We start from the raw sequence: 24,240 nt of genomic DNA, 5'->3' as shown, positions 1-24,240 counted from the left end.
AACTCTACATTTTGTTATTTTATGTATGTATAAATGATTGAAAAATTCTCTCAAATAATTTGAAGAAAGTAGAAAATTGTAAGCAAATGCAATACTTTGTTATTTTGGTCTTTTGTAGCAGCTCCCTGATTAAACATCACCAAATTCCACACTGTAAAATATGCAAGTGGATGGAGCAACTGGTCTTTGTCCTCAAAGAAATAACAACCTAAAGGAGAGCCAGAAGGAATATACAGAAGAGCCGTAAGAGCAGGCACAAAGATGTCATGGAATTATAAGCTCAAATTAAAGCAGCTAAAAACTTCTTAGATTATCTCAGTTATAGACCTAGCTACACATATAATTCACATGTGCATGTATTAAGAATTATAAGAGGTAAATAAAGAACATTTGCAATAACCACATTCAGTGGTAGTTTGCTCATGGATTGAATCATGGAAGCAGAAGAGCTTAAGCAGGATTCTGGAGGAGAGGAACCCTTGCTTGGAGGGGAAAGGGGCAGTGGCATTTGAGAGAAAGAAGTTCAAATGGTGGTCCAGAGTCCCCCGAGAAGAATGGAAGGCAGAATGGGCTGTCAAGAGAGAGAGAAGTGTGAGGAGAAAAGCAGGGACCCGGGGTTTGGAACGGGGGGCCTTTAATGAGCAGGTGGTATGTAAGCTCATGTGTGGGAATCTAGAGCTGGTGCCTGTTTCCAACACAGCAGGATGGACTCAAACCGCAGTACTCTTCCCACTTCCCTGCCCCCAGACACCACTCCAATCGGTTCTTTCCCCAGAGGAACATAACCAGACCCAGCTTCTTTAACACAGGGTATTTCTGACACCGAAGAAGATTACAGTCCTTGTCAGTGCAGAGTATGACTCCCACCGTAAGTTCAGATGGTACAGAATGCTGGTCATTTTATTTTCATGTGACACAAGGCACATGAGTAGTTTAGCTGAACTGGTAATAGTATCAAGTACTTTAGCATTAAGAATTATTATTAATGTAATGAGTATGCCTCCATTATCAATTCTCTCTTGGCATTGCCAACATGGTCTCTATGCTTAGCATTTCTCCATCTGGTCACCCACAGCCGGGCTGATTCCTGATGACAAGTGAGAAAAGAGCCTGAGTAAAAAAAAAAAAAAACAACTCTTAAGGGGCTTGCACTGTACTCTCTGTTCTGTGTGCTCTTTTGGGAGAAAGATTGAATACTTTTTAATTTTTTTTTACTTTTCAATTTTGAAAGAATGGCAGAATAACAAAAAAGTTGCAAAAATGATGCAGAGAGTTCCTGTATACCCTTCAGCTTGCCCTAAACTTGACATCTTATGCAACTGTGGCACTAGGACCAAACCCAGGAAACTGACATTGCTACCATACACTATATAATCTACAGACCTTGTTGAATTTCACCAGGTTTCCCGATGATGCCCTCGTTCTTTTTTTTTTTTTCTTTAAGATTTTATTTATTTATTTTGACAGACAGAGAGAGCATGTAAGCAGGGGGTGCGGCAGAGGGATGCACAGAGAGAAGCTGGCTCCCTGATGAGCAGGGAGCCAGAAGCTGGGCTGGATCTAGGACCCTGGGATCGTGACCTGAGCTGAAGGCAGATGCTTAACTGACTGAGCCACCCAGGCACCCCTGACGCCCTTCTTCTGAAGTAGAATCCCATACTGCGTCTGGTCATCATGTCTCCTCAGTCTCTTCCAGTCTGAGACAGTACCCAGGTATTTCTTTGTTTCCTATGACCTCCTCCACACTTTTGAGGAAGACTGGTCAGTTATTTTGGTCCTATGACCCTTGTTTGGGGTTCACCAATGTCTTGTCATGATGAAGTTGAGACTATGCATTTTTGGCAAGAATAGCACAAAGGTGATGTTGTGCACTACTAAATGAGTCATGTCAGGGCGTACAGGATCCTGATATCTTATTTCTAGTGATGCTGACCTTGATCATTTAGTACACGACATGTCTGTCAGTTTCCTCCACTGTAAAATCACTGTTTTCCCTTTAAGTTAGTAAATATCTTGTGGGCAGACACTGTGTGGCCATTCAAATCCCTGTTTCTCATTACTCTTTTGCCTACTAATTTTAGCACCCATTGATGCTTCTTGCCTGCAATAATTATTAATGTGCTGTTTGCCTAATGTTGATTGTCTATTTTCCTCATAATTTCTCCATTTATTAACTGGAATACTACAACAAAGACCTGGCTCTTCTCCTTCATATACTTATTTATTCAATTATTTCAGTATAGACTTACAGGTACTTAGTTTATTCTATATAGTATAAACCAAGATTATTATTATTTTATTTTACTGTTCAAATTGTTCTGGCTTAGATTTTCGGGAACTCCTCCAAATGGGTGTGGTCTCCAGTGTCCTTTCAAAAAGGCTCCATCCTTTTTGGCATCACAGGATGTTCTAGGCTCATGTATATTTTCCCTGCCCCAGGTCTGGAATCAACTGTCACTCCAGGGAGCACTGATTGCTTTTATTGGAGAATGGTGTTTAGATACTAAGATCTGGGTCCTCTCTGAGGAGAAACCTAGGACATGCATGCACTGATGATGACATACTTTTAAATCTGTGGTTTTCTTTAGTATGTGTTTTAAAATTTTGTAGGCCAATTGTACTGTTTTGTCACCTAGAAGGAATTTTTATCAGGGGAAGATGAAGACAAGCATTTTTAACATTTGTTTGAATGTTTAAGTGTCTTTGAATCTCAATTGTATGACAAAATCTTTAGGGACATTCAGAAATTAGATGGAACTCTCAAGTGCTTGAAATCAATTCCTCTTGGTCACACATTTCATTATTTATATATTGGTATACAAATATATAAAGTCTTCCCCTTTCCTAGGAAGAATATAAAAAATACTCTCTCCAGTAATTCTCCAAAATATCTACTTAAAAATGCTTGTGAACAGTAATTTGGGTTTTCATCTGAGACTCCTAACATCCTCAAACAATTTCACAGTGGAAGGACAAATAGCTTTCCTTAGCAAACCCTCTTCTTAAAGAAAATGGCTTGTTCCATACACATGTTGGGTAGAAGCAGTGCTCACCAATGTGCCCCACCCTCGTACCCCAAGACACCCATGTGAGCAGAAGATGTGCCTCTCTTCACTCTCCCTAAACTTACCAGTGTTTCAACTACTGTATGATGATCAGTGTGCTTTTTAAACTTCCGATTTGGGGAAGAGTATTACATTTACAGAAATATTGCAAAGGTCATACAGAGAATTCCCATACACCTTCCAGTTCCTCTAATACATCTTATATAACTGGTATACTCATCAAAACCAAGAAATTAACACTGGTACAATACTATTAACTAAACTACGGACTTTATTCAGATCATACAAGTTTTTCACTGATTTTTTTCTATGCCAGGATATAATCTATAGCATTTAGGTAATCCATTTTTAGAGGGAAGTTTTAAAAATTAGATCAACAGATCATTTATATGTTATTTAAGTATTTCAAGGTATACTCCCTCTCTCCTTTGCTCATTTAGATCGCTACTGTGTTTAACTTATGCCTACACCTATCCCTTTCACTAATACGCGCCTAGTTCCTTTCACCCCTCCTATCTTCTGAATATATGACCCCTCTAGGGTATATTCCTCACATCCAGCTTTATCCCAACAACATATTCCCGAAATACAAGAATCTGTTAACTTGGTTAGAGCATTACATTAGGTCTACACTAGCATTACCTTCCCTAGGTTCACATCCAATTGTTAATTACGTGTTTCCATGCCTCTAGAATTTTTTTGAAGTTATGCAAATTTTCTACCCTCATTTGTTATAATCAGGTGAAACTCACTTGTGTGTTATTTCAACTCATATTTATCAGTGGTCCACTGATTTACAGGCACCGTGCTGGACAATATGCTCTGCACAAAATAAAGCGGACACTGTTACCCTCTGTGAGGGTAACAGCCAGGAGACAGGAAAATAACGGCGGTTTCAAACTGGCAAGGCATCACAAATGAGGAAAAGCACTTCCAAGGAGACAGAATAGCAGTGGAGCCTACTTTAGACTGCGTGGTGGGTCAGGACTGTCTGAGGAGGCACCTTTTAAACGGAGACCTGAAGAATGAGAAGGAACACGGCAAGAGCAATGAGGGGTGGAGGTGTGGTCTGAGTAGAGGATCAGCGTGTTCGGAGATATTGGAACTTCCCATATTTCTTTCTTACAGAAGAAGGAAATAAATTAATATTTACTGAGGTTTCATATAAACTTTGACACATTTGCCCTCACTCTTAAACAAGGTATTTTGAGAGAAGAGAGGGAATTCCACAACACAGAAGGATTGGCGATGACTTAAGTTTGTGGTGCCATGTAAATAAATAACCTAAATTTTAATATACTTCATTATCTAATCCTTTTAAACTTCTATTTTAGACTGCTTTATAATACATGCATAAATTAGTGTGACATATTTCTAATTTATGTATCTAAATCTGTTTATCTATCTACTTATGATCTCTACACACACACACACACACACACACCGCCTCCCACACATCCATATAGGATGGAAGAGCTCTGCTTAAAATGTTTTACTAGTGCATACACTATCAAAAGTACTTGGAAGTTTGCCTTGGAGTATGAATGTGCCTCTCACTCCATAAAACTCTGTTTCATCAACACTACCCCTTTTGTACCTCATTGCAAGCATAGCTGGGATCTGTCTAGACCAGTGATTTCCAAACCTGGCTGTGTATCAAAATGACCTGGGAACTGGATTAAAATCAGATTCCTGGGCTTTTTTTCCCAGCAGATTCTTACTCACTCAGTCTGGGATGGGGCTTGGAGAGCTATAATTTTAAAGAGCTCCTGACATCCCTCAGTGTACCAGCTGGTTTGGGAACCACCAGTAAAAGATGACACAAGGGTGTGCTTTGTGGGCACAAGTATCTGCATATTGGAGTGCATATGCGTTTGGGTGTCCCACATAACCTCTTTCTCGCCATACCCAGACACACTCTTTAACGACAAGGAAGCTATCTTCTTCACCCATAGTATACATTTGGCTTGGTGTTCATGGCTTAGACTGGAGGCACTCGATAAACATTATTCGGTGGTTTTAAAAAGATTAAACAAAAAGGCTAACTTGGCCTGAAAGGCAGTAAGGAAGACACCATAAACGACAGATCAATAGTAATTTAAAATGTCACACACTAAATATTTGCCAAGTAACTAAATATTCCTGACCTGGCACCAGAATGGTGATGGCCGTCTGCACCGCCTTTCGGATGATACTGTCTAAGGCAAACATCCAGTGTGGCTTGATATTATGATTCCGAAGAACTTTATTGACCTGGAGAAAGAGGGTGACATTTAGTCTGCTTTAATTTTTAACTGCAAATAACCTAGATGACACAAGCATCAGGATGACATTCTAGCAACAACTACTAAAACGTTTCTTCACCTTGAATCGTGCATAATTTCTTTATGTCATTGGGAAACAATGAAAAATGGCCACTTTGAATCAGAGTCTGGTGATCCGCATGGGAACAAATCAAAGGCAGTCTGGTTAAATAAAATGTGGCTTCTTTGGAACTCAGAACAAGCTACTTCAGCTTTTCATGGCGTCTACAAACTGGATGGTGGAGGTGGTAAAGGAGGAAAAAAGAATATAACAGGCTTGAAATAAAAACAAACACTGGTCTCTAGTGTTGTGACTCTGAGGCTTAATATAACCACATGTTTCAGCCTAGTCTGGTGACTTGGAAAAGCAGGTAAGGGAGGAAATGAGCATGTGTGTTGCTACCTACAGATTTGCCACAGTGCTTGCCTTATCTTCCTTCCCACAGTTGTCTATATCTCAGCAAACAGGGGAGGAACCTGCTAGAATATTCCAGAAAGGCTGTTCACATTGAAAGTCTGTGGTATAAGGGTATCTTTTTTTAGTGACGAGTACTAGTTCACATATTTAAATAGACACTGAAATAGATACATGAATTACCTTTTTTTAAACTGTCATCAAATACACATGCCATACAATTTGCCACCTTAACCACTTTTAAGCATATAGTTCAGTGGCGTTAAGTACATTCACACTGTTGTGCAACCATCACACCATCCATCTCTACAATTCCTTGCATGCACCTCCTAAAACTGAAACTCTACACCTGTTAAACAATAACTCCCCACTGCCTTCCCTTCCCAGCCCCTGGTGAACACCATTCTACTTCCCGCCTCCATGAATTTGACTCCTCTAGGTCTGTCACGTAAGTGGAATCACATGGTAATTTTGAGATGGGCTTATTTCACGTAGTATGATGTATGAATTTTCTTCTTTTTCAAGGGTGAATAATATTCCATTCCATGTGTAAGCCATATGTGTTATCTTTTTAAAAATAACCATTAATATAAAAACATAAGAGAAGCTTATTTAAAACTGGGGTTAACTGCACTAACTGCTGGTTGACACGAAAAAGCCTGGGCTCTGATCAGAGAATTGAGAAGAATCGATGGAGAAGATGCCCCAGCTGCGATCCCATGCCAAAAGCTGGAGTTCCAGTTGCTTACTCCTGCCCTTGGTCTGTCTTCATCAAAATCCCCATAGTAGTTGCTCTCAAAAGTAAGTGAACCACTGGTAGGCTCACACTTGTTCTAGGACATCCTTTCAGAATGAGTTTGTTCTCAGACCTTCATTTTTTAAAGGATCTGCCTGCTTATTTGAATAATATAAGGTATAGCATTTAGTAAACTCAGAAATGTCTCTAGATGGAAGGGATCCTCCATAACTATGACCCACTCCCCATAGTTCTTCATTAAACGGGGTACCTTCTTTGGGTTCACTCCCATCCTGGATAGTGAGTGAGCAATAGCAGGTGTGTGTGTGTGTGTGTGTGTGTGTGTGTGAGTGAGAGAGAGAGAGAGAGAGAGAGAGCAAGAGACAGACAGAGACAGAGAGAGTGACCTGGGCTCAAGGCCCACAATTAAAACTACACCACTCAATCTGAATTCTACTGGTCAATTTGTTTTCCAGCTTCTAGGCTGGAAGCCAAATGTGCGGGCAAGTGCAAAATCAATAAATTAATTCCTTCTATTTGCAGATGGTTAGGTTTCCCTAGTTGCAGTGAAGTGTGCCTTTAGCATTTAACTATTAGTGATAGGTGCCGCCCGTTGCTTTCATCACCCATGACCTCAGTCGTCAGGAGTTTTGTCCCTGACCACAGCACGGCACAAAGACCAAGGGGCTTACATAGAGTTTCAGAGAACGTGAGTGGCTGTTGAAGGATTTACTTTGGTTTTAAATGAGGGATCATTTGATGCGCCAAATACAACTGCCAAGACATCTACGCAGGAGAAATACATACGTTAGCAGTGAGTTAATTTGGGGAATTTAAATCCCTTCGTGCAAAGTGCTTTTGTATTTACACCAGACACTGCCAGGAACTCTCTTATTTCAGTCTCCTGCACTCTGCGAAGGCCTCGAAGGCCTAGGAGTGGCTTCAGGCTTCTCTGGTACAGAGTTCCACAGATTAGTCTCACTCACAAAGAGCACCTCCGGTGCTGAATCAGGCTTTAGAAAGACTGGCGTCTAGTTGATGTTGCATAGCAACTCTACTTGAGAGGCTGGAGCCTTCAGCAATCTCTCGTGGATTAATTTTCATTCAGTGAGGAATTAATGTGTACTAAACAAACGTGTTTAAAGTGTTGGGTATGGAAACCAGTGAAAAGGGGGGGGGAAGCACTGGATTTATTCAGGGGCGATAATTCCAATCCGCATGGTTGCATTTTCTTCAGTGACCACTAGGTGGCAGTTCTCGTACAGAATTTAAAAGTGCATGAGGAAAATGAGTTCCATGGCAAGTCACCAAAACAGTGACCCGCTGCTACAAGATCTCATAAGAACAGAGTTCAGCCATGGGAGATGTTTGTTAGTTTTTGCTCTTTCCCACGGAGTTCGATTTCATGGGTATCCAACTTTGTGGGATACAAACACATAACAACAGATCCGCTCCTTAGAAGCACACAAGAGGAACCAGCTCACACTTACTCACCATCGAAAAAGAAGAGGTCATCAGAGTTAGTAAAGAAAGAAAAGGTAACAGAATTTAACGTTTTAACCTATTTTTCTAATTTTCATTGGGAGTCTGTGGAAGGACATAGGCAAAATATCATACTTACAGCATCTTGAAAACCGAAGAGCACCACCTGAACCTGGCTAATGCCGTGGCTGTCGAAGTCAAGTTCCAGCTTCAGCTTGGACAGTGTGGTGGCGATGATTTTTCGGTCTGTGGATCTCACAAATTCTCTGAGGCTTGCGATGAGGGTTGTGATATGTTCCCATTTTAGTTTAGGTTCTTCAGCCCCCTGTGAATAAAACCTTTCAGTTGATCTGTGCTAGACACAGTCATCATAAGCCGACCATTCCCACAGCCCCTGTTGGGACCTGGGCTTCAAAACGCCCCCACTAAAGGGAAGAGGCCATATTGGAACTCTGTGCCCCACCAGCCCCACCAACCACCCAAGAAATAATCAGACTTTGGGAGGAAGAGTACCTACTGCACAGCTCAGCCAACAGCTATGATTTAGTTAGATATACAGAGCTTTCCCCAAATAGGTACAGGCTGAGGTAATACCTCTCAGAAATTTTAATGGGGAACTGAAGAGAGAATAGGCAATGAGCCATAGGATCTTAAGCTAAAAGTTGGCCCAGAGAGACAAATCAAAAGATAGCAGCAAGAGTACCTCTAGTTGTAAGGAAGGGAGAGTACAACCAATGGAATTGAGAGTGACTATCTACATGGAGAGGAGAAGGGGGGACAGAAATAGAAATACCATGCTAAGGAGGCCAACAGCAGCCAAAGCTGAGAAGAGATGTACAAACTCTCGGAACATGAAGTATTCAGAATCACACACAAGTTTCAGTCTCTGTGGGGCTTGGCTAGGCACTAGGGTTGGAATTCCTTAAGACCCTACCTCCTTCAGGTATGAGAGGCCACCTACAATGTGCTCCCCAGAACTTTAACTGCCCTTAAAATGTGTTGATGCCTTTCACTTAAAACAATTCCTTACCCACCGATGAGGTAATTGGTTGTAAGACTGAACCAATGGACACGTTTCTATATTAAAAATATAATACGATATTTAAACAGGTTCCTTTTCTCAAAGGAAACATGGTAGGGTATTATTTATCCTCATTTAACTTTAAGAAACAAGATTTTTATTATGCTCATTTCTATCTCTTATTATACAATTTTGTTACCGCATCATTAAAATTAAATTCCTCAATCAGGCTGTGATAATTACAATTCTATTACAATCAATGTACCATCAAGTTCTCTCCCTCAGTATGGTTTCATTTGGGAGCTCCCTCTCGTGTTTATGTTTTCATGAGACAAGATTATATTGAAAAGCTTGAAAGCTATCATTAAGGGAATTAGAACGAGACTGGGAACAATTATAAACTTTCTTTTCTTACCACCAACTAAATTACACCCAAAGTAAAGATTCACAGGCAATATCATAATAACATGAAAATATGTTCAAGAAGAAAAATGTGAGTTATTCAGAAATTGGAAGCTTATCTTAGTGAAGAATCAGCTCCCTATTTGCCAGCAGTTGAAATAGCAAACATTTTTTTGACATTAGCTTTGTTTTCACAACAGACAAACATGTTGCTTCTGGTTTTCTGATGTGTGTGCCACTGTCCTACAAAGGAACACTGTCTGCTCTGGGAAATGTTTTCTGTCTGGAGTGGTTCATCCACTTACATGATTGTGGCTTCTGTTCTAACTCCTGTGTTTCACATGCACTCCTGAACGTGCTTACTCAGACGAGCATCTCCCGTGTCAAGGATGCAGATTGGGCATCCAAAGGTTGCCCTTGACAGTGCGCCTTTCCTGAGCACAGCACTGTCCAGGTTCTGCTGTGAAGGCGCACTCTATTCTTTATCTTTTAAACCTCCTCAAAAATGATGAGTGAATTTCAGAAGAATGTTATGAGTCCAAAGGGCTTTTGTGGGCTGCTTTGGGACAGCAGTACTTTTGGTCTTATTAAAAAAGGTTAGGCTTGGGCACCTGGGTGTTTCAGTCGGCTAAGTGCCTGACTCTTGATTTCAGCTCAGGCATGATCTCAGGGTCATGAGATCGAGCCCCTCAACAGGGTGTGGAGCTTGGTCGAGATTCTCTCTCTCCCTCTCTCTTTGCCCCTCCCCCCTTAAAAAAGGGGGTGGGCTTGGGCGCCTGGGTGGCTCATTGGGTTAAGGCCTCTGCCTTCGGCTCAGGTCATGATCTCAGGGTCCTAGAATTGAGTTCCGCATCAGGCACTCTGCTCAACAGGGAGCCTGCTCCCCCCTCTCTCTCTGCCTGCCTCTCTGCCTACTTGTGATCTCTCTCTGTCAAATAAATAAATAAAATCTTAAAAAAAAAAGTTCAAAAAAATTTTTTAAAAAAGGGAGGGTGGGCTTAAAGGTAAAGATGTATCCAGAGATATTTAACACTACGATAAGAATTATTTATATCTGGTTGTAGAAAAAAACGTAAAGAGATTAGACAACTATGATTAGCCTGCTTGATAATGGTCACAAAAGCAATAATGATAGTTAGCATTTGTGAAACACTCTATTAGTCTCTCATTTGCTCATGATCTTGGTTATTCCTTATAGAAACTCCATGAGGTAGATACTGGCATTTCCTCTGTTTTGTAGGTTAGAAAATCAGCTTTAGAGAAGTTAAATAACTTGCCCAAATTGCACAGCCTGCTAATAAACAGTAAAGCCAGGCCTCTGGCAGAGGAAAGCTGAGACCGAGCCCAGACTCCTCACCATTGCCTTCTCTTGCCCTGGTTAGCTGGAAGAGCGGGCAGTGAGCCTGAATCGGAACCTGTCTACTGCCACGCTACCACGGGATTCAGAGCACCCTTAGAGAAACAATCAGAAGACCCTTGCTATCTTGGGGCGCCTGGGTGGCTCAGTGGGTTAAGCCGCTGCCTTCGGCTCAGGTCATGATCTCAGGGTCCTGGGATCGAGTCCCGCATCAGGCTCTCTGCTCAACAGGGAGCCTGCTTCCCTCTCTCTCTCTGCCTGCCTCTCCATCTACTTGTGATTTCTCTCTGTCAAATAAATAAATAAAATCTTTAAAAAAAAAAAAAAGAAGAAGAAGACCCTTGCTATCCCTGGATGATTTGAGATGCAGCACTCTGACCCATAGTTTCTGGTCCTCACTGGTCCCTTTGTGCTGGTGCACCAAGGCATGCCCTCTGAGTTTTTTCTTCTTTCTCCTTTTACAGAGAACACTCAGGCACGCTGAAAAAACCAGGAGGCCACAGACGACTGAATAGGATTAACAAACTACAAAATGTTAAGAATTTCAGCACACTCATGAAGGGAAGTCTCTTGCCAGGCTCTGTGCTAAGAGCTGGGACCATGACAACGACCGAGGCAGTCCTGCCTGATGGACCTTCAAAAACCCCAAACAAGCAGATGCTTTGTGTACTGGAAGAGCTCGTCCCTAGGGATGATTATGAGATTTAGGCAAACCCTGAGTTCTGCATGTTTTGGAGCTGAAACAGGCATCTGACTCGAGCAGCCACAGTTCAGAGAGCGCTTCACTCCACAGCAGCGAAGGGCGATTTCCTTTCCTTCCCCCACTCCAAGCACCAGTCCCTCCCATTTCCACTAGCCCCTGTCAGCATCTGGGAGCTGTCTCCTAGAGAGGAGAGTGGGGGAGGGGGTGCTTAGGAGCACAGACCTTGGAGCCAGACTGCGTGGGTCTAAATCTGGACTCCGCTGCTTAGGGCTGTGTGGTCATGGCCATTACTCAGCTCCTCTGTGTCTCTGAGTTGTAGGCAAGATGAGGACAACAGAACTATTACTATAGTGCTATTGCCACGAGGCTGGAGTTAGTAAATACACCTGAACTACTAAGAATAATACTGTGTGTGTTGAGTATGTTTCCTGTTACTACTATTATTGATATAGGTTTGCTATTATTACTATGTCACCGGATGTGCCACTACTACTATGAAATATTTACTAATATTTATTGTTTTTCTTCCTCTGCTAGAGTGCCAGCTTCAATGGGATATTTCTTTTACCCAGTTTTGTTCACTGTGATGTCCACAACAAGTAGACGGGTGCCCGGCCTTCAGCAGAGGTTTAATAAGTATTTGTTGAATGAGTGTATGACCTCCAACTGCTGCCCAGCTGTTCCTTCCATCTAAATTTGATTCTTCTTCTTATTTCACACCATCCGATCCCCGATCCTTGAATGACCAGAGTAAGCAGAAGGCAAGAGAAGAGAGAAAGCCGAAGGTTCAAGATGGCTCCTGTCTCGTCCACATCTCCCACATTCCTATGCAGCCTCCTCAGGCCTCACCCTACTCCAGCTCAGGGCCCCAGCTGTCCCTCAGCCCAGAGCCCCCACTTCCTGGGCCTCCAAGGAACTGCTCGAGATGGATTTCCTCTAGGAGCTGCGCAGGGTCTTCCCATAAAGTGTAGGTGTGCTCATCTCAGTTCTCCTCACACCAGAGACCCTGCTGGCACACATGTGGCCTTGACTCTTCCTACGGGATCTAAAGGCATTAGAGAACTGCTGAGGAGAAAAATATCAGCAGAGAAACTTCGTGGGATTCTCAAGATGAAGACAGGAGCCAAGAAGAGAGTCTTGCCCTGTTTACATCCCAGTACAGCTGAGAACAGGGAGACAGTTGGACTGAGAGACAAACTTGACCCGACTCCTCTAGCTCCACACTTTCCGCAGCTGTTTTCCCAAGACAGAAGGTAGGAAAGAAGGCATAGCCAGCTGGTGGTCTAGGAGCCCGAGCAGGCAGACAAGTCCCCAATGCCCATGCCACTGAAAGAAAGTACCAAGTATCAAGCCTGAAGCCAAGCATGGCTATGGAGGCTGACATCCTGAAGAGATGTGAGCTTCTGCTCCAAACTCAGGAGGCAGCACCCGAGGCCTGGGGCTGGAGGAAACCCCATTTCTACTGGGACAAAACTGGGGAGGGGATTCTTCCTTGTTATCTGTAAGCAGAATCCTAGAGAACATATTTTCCCAGGTATTATGGACTGAACTGTGTCCCCCCAACCCCAATTAGAAGCCCTAACCTCCAGTGTGATTGTGGTTGGAGAAAGGATCTTAGGAGGTAATTAAGGTCAAGTGAGATCACAACAATAAGGCTCTAATCCAACAGGAAGAGACACCCACCGGTGTGCACAGGGATAAAAGGCTGGGTAAGGATGTAGCAAGAAGGTGCCACAGACAAGCCAAGGAGAGAGGCCTCAGGAGAAACCAAACCTGCCGACACCTCGCTCTCAGAGCTTCTGCCTCCAGAACTGTGAGAAATAAATTTCTGTTGTTTCAGCCATTCAGCCGGTGGGATTCTGTTACGGCAGCCCCAGCAAACAAATATACCAGGGAGTAAGAGTTCGACCAGCTTAGTTTTTTTTACAGCACACATAGCCTTCAACACACTATATAATTTACTTATTATGGCCCATTACCCTCCATCCATCTGGATGTAGCCCCACGAGCACAGGGGTCCTTGTTGAGTCTGCAGTATTAGGAAATACCTAATTCCTAAATGCTCAAAGGAGACTGGCAGGGAGCCTTGTGCTACCATCGGAATTAGAAAGTCACGTGGCTCAACGCGTACGGGCGGATCGATCAATAAACAAATGAATGGAGTGTAACAGGGGCTTGCGGGCTGGTTGGAACTTCGCCGCAATGAACAAGTTGCTAGGGACTTACAAGTAGCTATGTTCAAAAATGCAGTTTCTACATCAAGGATTTCCCTTTTGCCTCTCCTGGGTAGGTCTGATTCATCATCAAGAGCTCTACACCTTTCTCAAGGCTCCACGTCGCCTGGGACAGTTCCAAGCAGTGAGGACACAGCTAAGATACATTAACTCTGGGAAACGAAGGATCCATGAGAGGTTTTACCTGAGCCAATGATTCCATTAAGTTTCTCACAACTTTGTCTTGGTCTTCCGTCAGGATCCTATGAAGGGTGGCGCGTCTCTCACTGTCCTTCCTCAACATGAAGAAACCAGAATCTTTTTCTTCAGGGGAAGGGGGAGCACTGTGATCTTCAAAATTTTCATCCGGAATGCTGGAAGAATTTAGACAGCATAAATCACCATGTCCTTTATAAAAGGACACACAACATAGTTCTTTCACCCAAAGTTGGTCAGGTCTTTACCCCAAAAAGAGCGTCCGTATTCCTTTTACATCTCTTTCTCCGCAGGATTTGGCTCTCGTTTTGAAAGAGAAGGGGTCCACCTTTAACTCTGTGTCAGGAGAAACTGAGCCGTACTCGCTGCTGCTGCTCGTGTCCTCCACCAGGACAGGCACAGGTAAGGATATGCTTCGAAGATACTCTGTTTGTAAGAGAGGGGAAGAAATGGTCACGGACGCTTTTAAAAAGATACACATACTAGACACGCACCCAAAGACAGCAACAGTGGTGGTCAAGTGTCTCATTCCAATGACTAGTCAAATTATGCTAAGAGGCTGGTCATGGATCCCATGCTCCACATATAACCCAGGCAGGGGGTCAGCAGGGTAGGTGTCCCCCAGGCCCTGGAAGGAATATCTCAGGGCCATGAAACTGTGGAAGAAGAACCAGGCCAGTAGTCCTGGGTTCCAATCTCCTCATTGCTATTGGTCACCTGTCAGACATTAGGAAGGTCATTTATGGGTCTCAGTTCTCACATCTATAAAATAAAGGATCAGGTGGGGCATCTGGGTGGCTCAATCGGTTGAGCATCTGCCTTTAGCTCAGGTTATGATCTCAAAGTCCTGGGATTGAACCCCACATTGGGACCCATGTTCAGCGGGGAGTCTTTTTCCTTCCTCTCCCCCTGTCCTTGCTGTGCTTGCTCTCTCTCTCTCTCTCTTAAATAAATAAATAAATAAATACATATATTTAAAAATAAAATAAAGGATCAGGTTCATATTTTTTTAAACCATCTTCCTCACAGGCTCAAGGGTCCACCTTAGCATCTTGGGACTGCCATAGCCAGGGGGAATGAGTATTCTGTGATTCTAGAACATAGGTTTCAACCCTGTTTTGTCTAACAGAAATAGGATCTGTCAGTCTTATATATCAGGGTTCTGCTTAAGGGGTCATAAAAAAAAAGGGTCCTTTGCTAAATACAAATTTTGGAAATCAAAAGACCACATGATCTCTTAGGTCTTTCCCAGTTCCCAGAGACTGTGATCCTGCCTCAGACATGGGCTCTAATTGTGATGGAGATTCTATTAGCCCAGCAGTAGTTACCAATGTTTCATCAAATACTTATTTTAAAGGAAGTAACTTTTGACAGAGTCATCCCTTACCAAACAAGTGTCCCAATACTACAAAAGGTCTTACCAAAGAAGGCAGACATAAAATTATAAAAAAGGAAATCCAAGGTTGCCTAGAATCCTTTTTTACTTAATCCCTCTTGGGCTGGGCTGTTTCAACGAGGGCCCCAAGCTCAAAGATGTGGGATGGTCATTCAGCTGTGAACTCCTGCCTCTGTTCGGGGTGACTGCAAATCAGTAATGATTAACAGCGAGGGGCGGAGGCAGCGGGCCATCCACACTGATCAGACAGATGGACATGTTTGAGAAGCACTCATCTGATTTACCAATATATGAAAGCCAAACAGAACTTCCCTTTCTTTTCTTTGCCCTTTTCTTCCAACTATCTCTGGATTCTATCCCTATGATTCCACATACAGATATGCCTTATGATCTGCTATATATATATACTTGGAAGAAAATATACCATATTATGAATGGTAGTTTTTTCTAGAAGATGTGATTTGGGGTGATTGTGACTTTATTTTTCCAAAATTTCCAAACCTTCTACAATAAACTATTATTTTTGTAATCAGAAAAATATATATTTCTATAATTATTTTTCACAAGCATATACTCAATAGGTGGTCACACCACATTACCAAGAACTTGATTTACTTCATAACACACTTAGTGATGACCCAGAAGATAAAAAAAAGAATCCCATTACACAGCAGGAAGTGACATTTCACTGAAAATGGATTGCCCTGACCACACCCAACAGGGAAGCTTTCTGAAGCTGCTGAGTCTTAGAAAAAGTTTTCTAGCCCTATCTAGGAGCTTCCTTAATCATAGAATCTTGCAGGTGGGACACGTCCTACCCGCCTTGGTTATACCGAAGATGTCATGTACTACCGTTCTATTATTCTATCCCGCTTATAGCTCAGATGAAGAAAGCAGGTGTTAGAGGGATACTTGGCTTTGGTTTCAACTGTGGGGAGGAAGAAGAGATGTATACAGCTTCCTGGGATAGTTCCTCTCTGGGGAAATCATCCCAGTGATCAGTTAACTAGAAAGTCTCCCAAGGAGGAATTGGTTGACCCACCTTCTGTCATTGAATTTGCTGCATTGCTGACTCAGTTGAAGGCAGGAACTGAGATGAAGCTAAGAAGAGCTGCTCTGGGTTTACCAAGTCAACACCACAATCCCTTAGTTAAAGGTTAAGTGCAAATGGCTACATGGAAGCGATGTTGGGGGTGGGGTGGGGGAAGGAGAGGAAGCACCTGCAGGCAGCATTTCCCAAACGTTACTTGACCACGAAATGCCCTCTTTCCTGGGACAGCTCATGGACCCAGCACTTCGTGGACTAGATTTTAGGAAGTGCTGGGGTAACCGAAAGCAAATGAACAACCTCTTGCTGGTAACAGTAAAGTTTGTCTAAGAGGAGACAGCTCTGTCGGAGGGCCCAAACAGGACTGCTTCGGCGAGGGCGTTTCTGGGAGTTTTCAAGACCTATAGTGTGCTTTGTTTCACTCTGCATTTCCGGGGACAGATTGCTGAATGGACATAACAGCTGCTGGCTCGGCCAAATATGGATTCAAGGCACAGGAGCAGGGCTTGCATTGCTATTAGCTATCAAGCCCTTATTTGACAGAGAGATCACAAGCAGGCAGAGAGGCAAGCAGAGAGAGAGGGGGAAGCAGGCTCCCCACTGAGCAGAGAGCCAGATGCGGGGCTAAATCCCAGGACCCTGAGATCCGGACCTGAGCCAAAGGCAGTGGCTTAACCCCCTGAGCCACCCAGGCTATCAAGCCCTTAAAGCTAAATGTGGCTGGTAGAAAAAGATAGCTGAAGCAAGCTCTCACCCTTCTCTTGGCTCGATGGGATGGCCAACATCTTTGTGAGGAGGGCACAAGAGCCCTGAAGTGGGGTTCACTGTGGACCCCCTGGACTCGGTGAAGGCATCTTTCCCAGCTCACAGAGTGGAGATCCTCTCTCAACGTGTGTTCCATGCAGAAATGGAGGCAGGCATCATTTACATGCCAAAGACAAAATTGTTGTTCCTTGGGACTAAATTCTATCTAGAATGCTACCACATGGAGTTTCTATCCTGTGTTTCTGTAAGTAAACATTCTAAAGAATAGAGGGAGTGAGGATTTGACTTGTCTTGCTCTTTGGTTTTTTGGTCACATTATGTGATTTAATAGCCCAGTACTGAGAAGGCCTATATCGTACTGTGAATTAGGGTTGCTATGGATACTGACTGCCTAAAGGAAGTCTCATGAGGTAACACTGTCTATGTTTAAGGATGGAATCCAGTGCCCAGAGTCTTTATGGCTCATCTAGGAAAAAAAGGGACTTGTAGATATTTTGTATGTTCTGTGTACACAGCCCTGAATCCCTCTTCTACCAGATTTAAGTTTAATCCTAAATTTGATTACTCTTCTCTGTTGGGTTCATGCAGTCATTCATCCAGCATATATCTACTAGATATCTAATATTTGTTGGGTAGCCAACAGGACTCACTGCTGGACTGAAGGGAGGGTATGAAAGGGAGGAATCAAAAATGACCCTGAGGTGTCTGGCTTAAGAAATGAATGAATGAAAGAACTACTTATATACTAAGATGAAAAGGAATCCAGGCTGAACGGGAAGTTATTTTTGGTGGGGAAGAGGTGTGATCTGAGCATTCAGTTTAAGAAATTAAGGCCATGGGATGAGTCTGGAGTTCAGAAGACAGAGCTGGGGACATAGTTCTAGCAGTCCCCTGCCTAGAGATGGTATTTAAAGCAAAGGATGACATAATTAAGGGAGGGATGAGGAGAGAGCAGAGGTCCCAGACCTTAAGAACACCACTATTTAGAGGAAAAGGAGGTAGCAAAGGAGAATGACTGGAGAAGCCATGAAGCTAGAGGAAATCAGGAGAATGGGGGGTCATGGAAGCCCCCAGAGGAGAGGGCTAACTGAAGAGAGGAGGCATATCTGGGCCAAATGTCACTGAGAGGATGAGCAAATTCAGAATTTGGCCAAATGGATCCCATTAGTGACCCTGAACAAGGCAGGGTCAATGGTCGGTGACACCAGACATCAGACACAATTGTAGGCCAGACGCTAGATTAGTGGGAAAGAGGTGGGGAAGATCAGGGGACACTGCTCTTCAAGACCTGAAGCTGGGATGAGGAGCAGGAAAAGTGGGGTGTTAGCCAATGAAGCAGTAAGTAGTGTCAGGGGAAAGGTTAGTTTAGGACAGAAAACACTAGAGCATGGGTAGATGGGGATTTACGTGGAGAGTGGGGAAGCTGAAGAAGTTAGGGGTGTGTGGGGTGCAGAAGCCAAGTGGGGGTTCACCTTCTGTAGGAAAATGAATACTCCCTCCTCCATGAGGTGGAAGAGGGAGAAAAGGGGATGCCCAAGCAGGCAAGTATGTACATTCTTGGTGGAAACGTGATGAAATCCATTCCTGAGATTTCTAGCTTCTCAAGTTGTAAAAGATTTCCAGGTAAATGAGAAACCACAGTGCCTTTCTGGAGAGAAACTCAGGCATAACTGTTACCATAGAAGCATGCTGACAGTTTCTGGAGAGCACGGAGGTCACAAGTCCCCTGATATCAGCTCAAATACACTGAGGCTCTGGAGCCTCCAGATGTCAGAGAGAAGCCTGGCAGGAGTTAAGTCACTTGCCTGTATGCTACTCTCTCTTCAATTTTTTTTTTTTTTAAGATTTTCTTTACTTATTTGAGAGAATGGGCATGAGCAGCGGGAGAAGGGCAGAGAAAGAAGGAGAAGCAGGACATGGCGCTCACCACAGGCCTCGATCCCTGGGCTCCATCCCATGGCTCTGAAATCATGACCTGAGCTGAAGGCAGAGGCTTAACCAACTGAGGCACCCAGGCGCCCCATGTCTTTGTCAACTCTTAAGAAATCCTTTGCTGTAGGGCTGGCCATGGGAAGTCTTAAAGAGGCTGGATGACATCTCTGAGGATGGGAAATGTCAAGGGTATGCCTCTGGAAGAGTTTTTCTTGTTGTTCGTTTGTGGGAGCTGGTGGATAAGGGTTCCCTAAACCGTTAGGATGTCTATCCTCATCCCAGTAAAAATTCCCTAAAAAGATGGCTTTATTATGGGTAGACTGGCGTGGGGAGGGAGCACATGGGGCCAATCTATGGGCCCCAGACTGCTGGGAGCTTTCTGTCTAGGGGAGAGAGAGGGCTCTAACTTCAGCAAATTGGCTATGCCCATTCTGGAAAAGGGGGAATGTTCTAACTCCCTCGCACCACTGGGAGAGCTGCCTTAGATCCTTACAGCTATTCAAAAGCACCAGGGACTCTAAGTTCTCTGAGTTCAGGACAATTTAGGGACAGAGCTCAGTCAGAACCAACTCCTAATTGTCACCCTGTCTCTGACTGCCCAAATCTCAAAGGTTCTCACACTTTAGTGAGCAAAGAAGTCATCAGGTTGTTTACTTAAAAGTGTAGCATTCTAGGTTATAGCTACAGATTCTGGGAAGAACCAGAAATCTTAATTTTTAACAAACATTCCAAGTGACCCATGCAGCCAGATCTGGGCCTGAGTCACGCCTATGTATTTTGAGGGCCTAGGCCCTAGGCCCTAGATCCCAAGTGCTAAGTGCACAGCAGAGGTTTAAAAAGGTTACCTAGTAAATGTTATTAAATAAACGATTCTTCGGGCAGCTCTCAGAATGAGCCATCAATAGCTTCACAGTTCAATATGGTAGCTGCTAGCCCCCTGTGCTTATTTACAGGAACATTTCAATGAAATTAAAATTAATTTAAAATTCAGGGCCTCTGTCAATGTAGCCCCATTTCAACTGTTCAAAGCACATATGCTTAGTGGCTAAGGGACTGGACAGTATAGATAGAGGACGTTTCTATTATCACAGAATTACAGACCCCGTGATTTTAATTCCAGATTAAAGTCTTTCCCTGGCTCTCCCCTCCTGATTGATAATTCTCATAGGGAGCTCTTTGAGATATGCTCCTGCTTACCCTCTCCACGTTCAACTCCTCCCCATGTATTTTAAGCCCAGCAATGCTGAGCCACCTCCTGCCCCCTTCACACACAGCGGGGGTTTTACGCTTACAGCATTAGCTCATGCTAGGACTGACCTCACCTGGCTCCCCAATCACCCTCCGTGACTCCCTCTGCACTGACTACATTACACCACAGAGCCGCAGATTTTTTTCCTTATGTGTCTCCCCTACAAGAACAACGGCTCCTTAAAGACAGGAACTACGCTTTTCTCATCCTTATGTATTCAGGGCCTAGCACATTCCTTGTGCACACAGCAGAGTCACAGTGTTTATTAGGTTAAAACGAACTGCTTCATTCTTTGGGTCTCTGTGTGGCAGTGGGAGAGCAGTCTGAGATTGGACAAGTCATGTCTCTCGAAGGTGGAAGGAGGTCCTCCTCATCAGCACCCTCCCACTCTTCCTGTTGAAGTGGGCACCCCTTGAGGTAGGGCAGTGCCCTCTGCTCCGGACAGAAAGTGTTTATGACCCGTAAAGAACGGGGGATGGAAGAGTCCTGCAGCTTGCATTCTTTGAGGAGAGGTAAAGCCAGGCCGTAGTTTGTAGTCATAATTAACAGGAGGCATAAAGTGCTCTGTAAGACCTAAGAACACTCATAAATGGGACTGTAGCTGCTAACTGGGTTAACACATCGATTTTCGCTTTTCTAAGGAGGAGAGGGGGTTCTGAAGGAATGAGCCCAGCCAGGCCTGCAGCTGCACAGCCTTGGTACCTGGGAGCCTCCCATGGAGGCAAAACGCAGAGGCTTTTTAATGGGAAATCTAGAGCTTATCACATGATCATGTACCAAACTTCAGCTCAATGGGCAATATAAAAATGAACTCACCATTTGATCCAGCTGAAAGGGCTGTGGAAAGAAGAGCAAACAGCAACATAAGCACATGTTGGGTTTGTTGCTAAACACAGATAACAAAAAAGCAGATGCTTGAAATGGGATCAATGTCCTTTGCAAACATTCAATCTGTCTACCCTCATCCCCGATAAACACAAAAATGTCAACAACAAAGGGATCATTTACTTGCTTTTCCTTTCTGAACCAAAATTTGGACACTATTGCCAAAGACAGTTTTGCTGTTTTACTTGTAACTGGCAATCTTCTTTTCTTTTTTTTTTTTTTCTTTCTTTTACATTGCAGGGCGTTAGTGATTCAGAAAGATATCCTCTAAGAGGCAATAGGTATTTGCCTAAAATTCAAAGAACACAGTACTGGATGGCTTGGAAGTTTTAACAGCTTCATAAGAGCTCTGGAGCCCATCAGTGGTGATCTAGAGTTTCAGCTCTAAGAGGCTATATTTCACCCCTTGTGTATCCCTTGTATCAGTGATGCAAGATTGCTATAGATCCTGATACATTGCTATAGATCCTGATACATGACCTACCTACTAACTAGCCAATGAAACACTACTATGTATGAGGTCCCAGCATTCATGAAATTGATGGTAAGGTGGCTTCCTGAAACCAAAACTGAATGTCTAAGCACACTGTGCTAATGTTTATACCAACTTCCAGTGATATCTATAGGCAGATTACTTCTGGAAAAACCTTCCACCTTAAAAGCTTTGGGTTTATAATGACTCTGACCCGTATCCTCTTCAATGCAACCACATACCTGAAAGCTTAGGTTGTGTCTTTTTCTTTTTGCTCGAAACTTTTAAGAACTCATCAACAAGCAAGTCGTTAGCACAGGCTCTCTTGTCAGGGTCAGGTTCAAAACACTTCAGTATGAATGCCTTGGCCTCTGCTGACATGGACTCTGGGATCTCTGGGTGGACTTTAAACATTCCCACCTAAGACACAACACATGTAGCTTCTGAGTGACCATCTCATCACATGAGCTCCAGGATTGAAAACTTGGCCCCCTAGCACAAAAAAATCCTTTACTGTATTCTACAGACTTCATGCCTTTCCTCGAAGTGACAGAGGGTATTTTTTTTTCTCTAGGTTATGGAAAGTATCCAGAGTGTTTTTGTAACTTTGTCAGTGACATAGGCCAAGCAATTATGTTAAGACAGTAGACAGCACTATGAAGTAGGAATTCAGTCCTTGACATTTTAGAACACGTTAGCACACTGGCATGCAAGAAAGAGGTTTTTAATTCAGACTGTTGTGTTGACCAGAATAGCTGTGTGCCAGGAACTGTGCTTGGCTTTTTGATTTACGAAATGTATTGAATACTCCCAACAACCCACTGGATTAAATATTATCCCTGTTACAACAATGAAAAAAATGAGTTTCGGAGGGGTGAGTGATACGTTCTAGAAAGGCAGGTCTGGGATTCAAACCTTAATTTGTTTGGCTTAAAGCCTGTGTTCTTTCCCCTATGCCATGAAACATGAATATTTCTCCTGTCTCAAATTGCCCATATGCAGTCAAATGTTCTACCACTGTCAGATTGCCCATATGAAGAGATATTTTAAAATACCTTAAAATTAAACACAGAATTTTTGTAACAATTATAATTTTCTTCTCACTGCTAGCCATTCTAAATTCTTTTTAATAATGTTTTCATGTAGTTAGTAGAGAAATTTTTCTAAGGAAATCTTTTTTGTTATTACACAGCTTACAGAAGCATATTATTATATAAGCAATAACATACAGTTATTTGTGGTAATTATATAGACTTTATTATATGTAAGATACTCTTTTTTATGTAAGATACTCTTATAAGTACTTTATTATCTCATATATGTCTCAAAAAACCTTTATTAGATAAGTACTATTTTTATACTCATTTTATAGATCAGGAAAATGTGGTACCAGAGGGTTAGGCAATTTTCCCAAAGTCATTAAAGAGTTTGACTGTGTTGGAGCCTAGATTCAAACACTGTTAATCAGTACGAGAGTCCTACTGTATAATAATCCCTGCACTAATGGAGGTAATGGAGGTAATGGAGCAGCATTTCAGAGCAAAATCCTAGAGATGGGTGAAAAGTTGAAAGTTGAAACATTGACCCAGAAAAGAAAGACATCATTTATGTCGAGAATCGCAGCTCTCTTAGCAGCTCTCATCGCCCTTCTGGTTTGGGTACAGTCCTTGGTTCTGTATCAGCAGTATCCCATCAGATCATCTTCAAGTTGAAAGGAAGCCAAGCCTTCTAAACAAGTAAAGGGTATATGACACATGGCCCCTCACAAGAGGCTATTCACAGTGGAATAAGTGCTAGAAACACAGTCAATGGCCAGGAAAGAAATCACAAATTCTTATCAGAAGTGCTCTGCCTTAGAGAACAGCAGACGGGTGAATTTTACTTCTTGGGAAACAGGTGCTCAGTTTAAAAACCTTCCTCCAGCTTGGCAGTGTTGCAAGTGAGGACAGATGGGGACAGCAGGGGCTCAGAGTAGGTCACTGCTTTGCTCAGTCCCTGGATTCCCAGGCTGTGGCCCCTGGGCTCAGTCAGCCCTATTTCCATATTCAGCACTCCCTGTTTTGGGAGGTAACTCCCAGGAGAGTTACAAATGAATGGGCAAGGCAACGAGCTAGAAGAGTAGCTATACTAAGAATACGACTGACGTCCTTAAAATAGCAATTACTGTCCACCCCTTTCTTAGTGGAGCCTCCAAACTCTTATGATAGCAAAGGAAAATATTGCTTTGATTTAATACTTAAATGAAGTAAATGTCTTCCCATCTCCTTCTATGGAAGATTTCAGACCATTTCCCAAAGAGCTTAAATCATCTTCCAGGGAGTAGTGTGTTATTTATGCTGCATTGTGAAAGGTGGTCGGACAAAGCTATACGGAATCTCACTTTGAAGCTGAGAATCTAATGCAGGGAAAGAGCCACAGTGTGAGGCACAGGCACTGACTTCGAGGGGAGTGAATCTTCTTGACTTTACTGGGCTCAGAGAGCACATTTAATGTGCCTACCTAGGCTCTTTTCCTTTTGCCTAAAAAAATACCATCCACATAAATGGACCATCCAAGAGCTTTATCCAATGGTTTTTAAGA

The 24,240-nt window shown here is 43.1% G+C and overlaps 1 protein-coding gene across 4 annotated transcripts in view; it reads right to left on the bottom strand.

The window, feature by feature from the left end:
* MAP3K5 (mitogen-activated protein kinase kinase kinase 5) overlaps positions 1-24,240 on the bottom strand; it is a 236,180-nt gene that overhangs the window by 12,782 nt on the left and 199,158 nt on the right. For all 4 annotated transcript variants that reach the window (XM_044248045.1, XM_044248019.1, XM_044248027.1 and 1 more), the window contains 6 exons: positions 21,903-22,080; positions 21,120-21,140; positions 14,162-14,339; positions 13,903-14,071; positions 8,141-8,326; positions 5,213-5,318 (listed from right to left, as the gene is read on the bottom strand). In XM_044248045.1, the coding sequence (XP_044103980.1) occupies positions 5,213-5,318; positions 8,141-8,326; positions 13,903-14,071; positions 14,162-14,339; positions 21,120-21,140; positions 21,903-22,080 (838 nt within the window). The remainder of the gene's footprint in view (positions 1-5,212; positions 5,319-8,140; positions 8,327-13,902; positions 14,072-14,161; positions 14,340-21,119; positions 21,141-21,902; positions 22,081-24,240) is intronic.

Source organism: Neovison vison, chromosome 1 (assembly GCF_020171115.1).
Source record: "Neovison vison isolate M4711 chromosome 1, ASM_NN_V1, whole genome shotgun sequence".
NCBI classification, from domain to species: Eukaryota; Metazoa; Chordata; class Mammalia; order Carnivora; family Mustelidae; genus Neogale; species Neogale vison.
This window is presented reverse-complemented; position numbering and strand designations above follow the sequence as displayed.